The sequence below is a fragment of the Catharus ustulatus genome, chromosome Z, assembly GCF_009819885.2.
Source record: "Catharus ustulatus isolate bCatUst1 chromosome Z, bCatUst1.pri.v2, whole genome shotgun sequence".
Classification (NCBI taxonomy): Eukaryota; Metazoa; Chordata; class Aves; order Passeriformes; family Turdidae; genus Catharus; species Catharus ustulatus.
In genome coordinates, this window is record NC_046262.2 from 42,391,393 (window position 1) to 42,396,922 (window position 5,530).

Here is a 5,530-nt window from a genome sequence, read left to right on the forward strand (position 1 = left end):
ATGGGGTGGATGGTGAAGTGCATTTATTAGCTGGCAAACGCCGGCTTAAGTACAGTTGGTACAGTTGTGATTGGCTAACGTCACGGAGAGGGTGTGCCCTAACTCCTCGTACATCGCGATGTCTTCCGAACGATCTTTCTGGCTCACCACATTTCCCCCCTCTCCATGACCAGTTAAGCCTTCGTAACTGTACTAAACTGATGTTAGTAATAACTCATGGAACACGTTAGTAACAACTCGCAAACCATTTTAAACGTCCAAATGCAATCGCAACTTGGCTATAACTTATCTAGTTAACAAATCACATAAACGGTTGAAGTCACTTCGCTCTACAGCACAATATTGACTTTGCTCGAATGAGCTTTCACGAATCGGGCTAGTTTACCTATGAAACAGGGACTGAACATTAACACGGGTACAACAACTGCAACTGGTCTCACTAGGGTGAACACATGGGTGGTAAACTAGGGCTGTTGGGTAAACAGGGGAATTGAACTGATTTCATTGCCGGAGTGTTTGGTAATTGTTGGAACTTGTCTTCGAGTTCTTTGCTTGGCCGATGAAGCGGGTTTGGCAATGACAGAACGCTGAAGCACGAAGATGGAACGCGAGGCTAAAGAGATGGATCATGGCGGCAAACCTGTCAAAAGAAACTCAGAGATCTCGTTAGTTTCATCAGTATTATTAGGCAGCATGGGCTTTATGGATTTTTAAGGGTACTACTTGATAACATCATCCTTTTTTACAGCCACGTACTCTTGCCCCGTGAGCACTAGTTTCCTACCTTGTTCCCACTCCTTTAGTCTGTTCTTAACTGTAACTTGTGGGCCTTTCTCTAGCGCTCGGGTGGCCCAGTATCTCTGGGCAGGGCTATTTATCTCATCCCCCCTGGGGAATTGATTTAATGCTGGCAGTGCGGTTGCTAGTATGTGCACTTGGTCACTTGGGGAATGGAACTGGTAAAACCCTCTGTCCCTGCCAGTACTTCCCAGAAGTTCAGGTACAATTGTATCTGATGGGTTTTTCCCTATGGACTTAATGCTCTGCTCTGACTCAAGGGCAGCCAACTCTTCTGTTTCTGCAAGCTTGTGAACAGCTGACTGGATGGCATTCAATACAATTTCTGTGCTCTGGGACTCTATGATCACAGACTGAACGACATGCTTCTGAAATTCCGGGTGGCTGGGAGACAGACTGTGACTTGAAGGAATACCATTGTGTTCGGCTTGCTCTGTGCTCTGGGGCTGCTCTTGCTCTTCTGATACTCCATTCATAGAAGCACAAGTTACTCCAGGCTTGGTTGCCTCCACACTATCAAGCTCTGCAGTCCCACAGCCTGAACAGTCAATATTAGAAACTGGGACCTCTTGAGAAACCATTTGCTCTGGTGTGGTTGCCAAGGGCTGTGCAGTTTTGGTTGTCATGTCTGTGTGTGTCGCAGTTTCTGCCACGACATGCTCTCCACCTGCTGCAGCTGCGACAGCCACAGGTGTTTTCAGAGCCCCTAAGCTTTCAGCCTGTGCAAAGGCTGAGTCAGAGCCTTCCTCTTGCTGGACAGCAGTCGAACATTCATCATGCCTCACAGCTTCCTGTTTTCCATATTCAAATGCTTCTTTGGCTCCTTCCAGCAATTGTTCATTTTTCTTATCTACTTTCTGAGAACCTTGACAGCTCAAGGTTTCTACGAGTTCTTGTCCTTTTCCCACAGTCTCTTCTCCAGCCAAGCTGCTGGGTGTTTCGCATTTCTTAGGACTTATATCAGTGATAACAGCACTTCCATTTTCAACAATCTCTGGGCATGTTGATGCTAAATTAGATGCCCCATGTGCTTCAATCTGCATAGGAGCCTCGGTAACAATGGAAGTGCTCTCCAGTTGCATTTCAGATTTGAGCACAGCACTTTCCACTTTGCCACCTTTTGCTTCGTCACTCTTGGAGGGAGTTTCAGTTGTTTTGTCTCTGCATTGTGGTTCTGTGATGGCCACAGAATATTTTGCTGCAAAGTCTCTGTCAGACCCATTGCTCACACTCTGCTCAGCATCTGCTTCAGAGTCATCTGTTTTTGAAGGAATGGCAGAAGTTTTTCCCTTGCTCTGCAGTAGAACCTCAGGAACAGTGACTTCTGTGCTTTTTATTCCGTTGAGCACAGCATCATCTTCCTCTCTCAGGACAGGTGTCCTGCTAGGCTCTCCTTTAGCACAAACCTGCTCTTCTAAGTCAGGAATTCCATCATGTTTTTCAGTTTTAACAGGGACCACAGTGACAACTGCTTCTGTGTACTTTGGTCCCAAAGTAAGCGTTCTGCCCTCTCCTCCAAGCTGCACAGGCTTTTCAGCTGTTAGCCCCAAGGATGAGGTTTCATCCTCTGTCTTGTCCTGAACTGCAGGCTTTCCTTCTAGAGCACATTCATCTCTTGTCCCATTCAGTGTCAACTCTGTTACAGGCAGTTTCTCTTGTTCTGAAGGCTTCTGCTTTGCAGAGAGCGCTTCCTTGGGAGTGATGGCTTTGATGCTGTTAAACTCTTCGGCATGTGATAGTTTCCTCTGCTCTCCTCTGCACTCCATTTACTTCTTTATGATCTTCAACATATCCTTGATGTCTTTCCGTGCTTTTTTCCATCACAGAAGGTATTTCACTTTTCTCTGATCCTGTAGGTAAAACAATATCTTCAACTCTGTTTTGGTCCTGAATGCTCTCTGCACTTTGCTGGGGGCCATCTTCTTTGTGTTCATTTTCCAAGGACTGTTCAAGCAGAACAGTTTCCTGGTCTACAATGCTCCCATCTTTAGCACCACCTTTCACTTCTGACTCAAGTCCCTGTGCTGTTGTAATTACAGTTTCTGCTACAGCTCTTTCACTAACCAGCTGTGTTACATCTGACTTGACTCTTTCAGCAACTTCATGAAGAACTTTTTGTGTCTGTTTGTCCAATTCTTTCAAATTTTGTTCAGTGGTCTCTACTTCTTGAACTGGTGTAGCTTCCTCTGTAGTATCTGGGGTTTCTAACAACTGTGAAACAGCAGAAACCATCTCAGTTGTCTCTTCAGCAAGGGATGCTTCCATTGTTTCTTCAGCACAGGAAGCTTCTGCTGTCTCCAGAGCAGTCACTGCTTCAGAGGTTAGCTCCAGTTCACTTGCTGTGGCGTCATCACTTACATCCTTTCTGGTCTCTGGCACTGCCTTAGCAGCTACCACTGCATCCTCCACAGTAACACCCCGTTCAGTTGCTTTCTGAATTTCTTTCTCTTCTTCTTCTCTTGCCTGCTCAATGCACTCTGTCAGAGCAGCAGATATCCATGATGGTGATCTCTCCTCAATGCTGCTCACCACCCTTTCTTCTTTCACAACAGTAACAGCAACTGCATGTACCAGTCCTTCAGATCCTTACTCCATCCTCAGGGTCTCCTCTAACTTTTCTGCTCTCTCTTCCTCTGAGGTTTGTTCTCTCATTGCTTCAGCATCTTTCACTCCCTCTCTGTTTTTTTGTTTTTTTTTTTGAAACCACAACAGAGGAAAACATGTATTTTGAATTACCTTAGTTTGGTGAAAACCACAATTCCCGATATTTTACAATCCCATCTTAGTATTTAATATTGCTCGAGAACCTTCCTTTCAAATGACAACCCAGGAGAATCCTTTCCGGACAAGATTCTCTGCGTTCCCTTCAAAGGAAAAGGTTCTAGCCCTTGCAAGATCGAATCAACCCGTCCAAATTACTTGTTTTCGATTTTAATTCAGAAATACCTGAACTTTATAGTTTTCTCCCCTTGTCAGCCAATTCCAATCTGGCCACAATTGAAAGAGACTGAGAAGGTTTCGATGGCAAACGTTCTTTGCTTAGCTAATATTCCCACCTGGCCAGGGCTGAGATATTAGACTAGGCAAAATGTTTTTCCTATTACATTTTAAAACCCAACCTTTACTAAATTTTGAAAAGTGGTAAGGGATAAATATTTTAGAAAATCACACAATTTCAATTTAACAATAAAATGCTTTTCACCAAACTAATCAACTCAATTTTTGGTTCCTCATACGCTTAAAACTGCTAACATGTGCCTGTTGTATTGGTAAGGCACGTTTATAGCAACCGCAGGGGAACGAGTTACCAAGGCAAGGTCTACAAAACACACACACACATGTTCCGACAAGCTTGGTTCTGAGATGGGCAAGGCAGTTGCCGAACTTCCCGAGGGCATGTCCTGGGCAGAAGCCCTCCTGTCTCCGTGGACGCTGAGTGAAATGTAGCTGGAGCCACCCCTGGCCACGAAACATCGGCAGGATAGCCGGTGTTCTTTTCTTGACTGTTTTAAACATCCCTCTGTGCTGCCGCCCTCTAAAATTGGACCCCTGGCTTTTGACTCTAAACTTCGGAGCTCCGGGACCTTCACTTCCTGGTTGCGGTGGGCCCCCTTGGTTTGCGCGCGGTGTGAACGAGCCGGTATGTTCGATGGGAACGGCTGGCGCATTATTTCTATCAGAATCGGATTCTGATTCTGTACTGGATGTGCATCGTTTTGTGTGTCTTTGCTTTCCCCACCGCTCGTGCCGTGATGTCTGTCCGGCCCACCCGAACTCGCTATCCGAGTCGGCGGAAGTGGAGTGGTAAGGAGCTTCTGGCCACCGGTGACTTTTGCCCGAACTCCGCCTTCTTCTTCCCCCTCCCCTTCTCTGCCCTTCTTTGGAGGAGTTCTCCTCCTCCCAGGGGAGTGTTTTGGGGTGAGCTCCCCGGTTGGATCTTGGGGTCTCCTCCCTCTCGCCGGCTGCGCCCTCCCCCTGGTGTTCACAATTGCGCATGCCTGTGGCGGGAACGGACCTCTCGCCCGGCCCCTCTCTCTCTTCCCCAGCGCCATTTTGTGACGCAAGGGGCAGTGGCTTTTTAAAAACTTCTTCAGGGCTCGACTCTTTAAAAATACCCTGAGGCTTACGAACTTTCCCACTGTCTGGCGACCGATTAGCTGCTAGATTAGGGAATGAGATAGGGGACTGGGGCCATGAGCAGTTGTTAGTTTTCGACCCTGCGCGATCGCCAGACGCGGTCTGGGTGGCGGCGGCCACCCCCACTTTAGGTGTGATCTTTAAACAGCTTCGAGCTGCTTTCCAAATTTCTTGCTCCGATAGAGCCCTTTCCAGAGCCCGTATGACTTTCCCCCAACTTTTTAAACATTTACTTGATCCCGTGATTATCACATCTTGTGCGAGTGCTTTGAGGCATTTCTCCCGATATTCCGAGTGTGGCACGTCCACAGGACGACCTATTGCACTCAATTCCATTAACCCTTTGACCGCGCACTCCAAATCTTTTCTTTTAACATTTATCCCCCACTGATTATGTAATTCCCCTATTACCTCGCCGAGCGCCTCCATCTCGACGGCACTGGGAGTGTCCTCCCCGTCGAAGTCGGTCCAGCCGCTTCGATCGTCCCTCCTGAACCGGCGTGAATCCCATCACCCGATCGCCCGCGCCCGTGTAGCAGGGGCCTATCCGCCCACGCTCGCACGTCAGGGGGCTATCCGCCTACGCCCGTTGGGC

At 47.5% G+C, this 5,530-nt stretch overlaps 1 protein-coding gene across 1 annotated transcript; it reads right to left on the reverse strand.

The window, feature by feature from the left end:
- Positions 1-719: 719 nt before the first annotated feature.
- Positions 720-3,462, reverse strand: LOC117011110 (A-kinase anchor protein 12-like; the record flags this gene model as incomplete). Its single annotated transcript, XM_033086390.1, is given in 2 exon segments — positions 720-2,516; positions 2,518-3,462. Coding segments are annotated over 2 exon segments (2,742 nt in total), but the record flags the coding sequence as incomplete, so codon positions are not given.
- Positions 3,463-5,530: the final 2,068 nt, after the last annotated feature.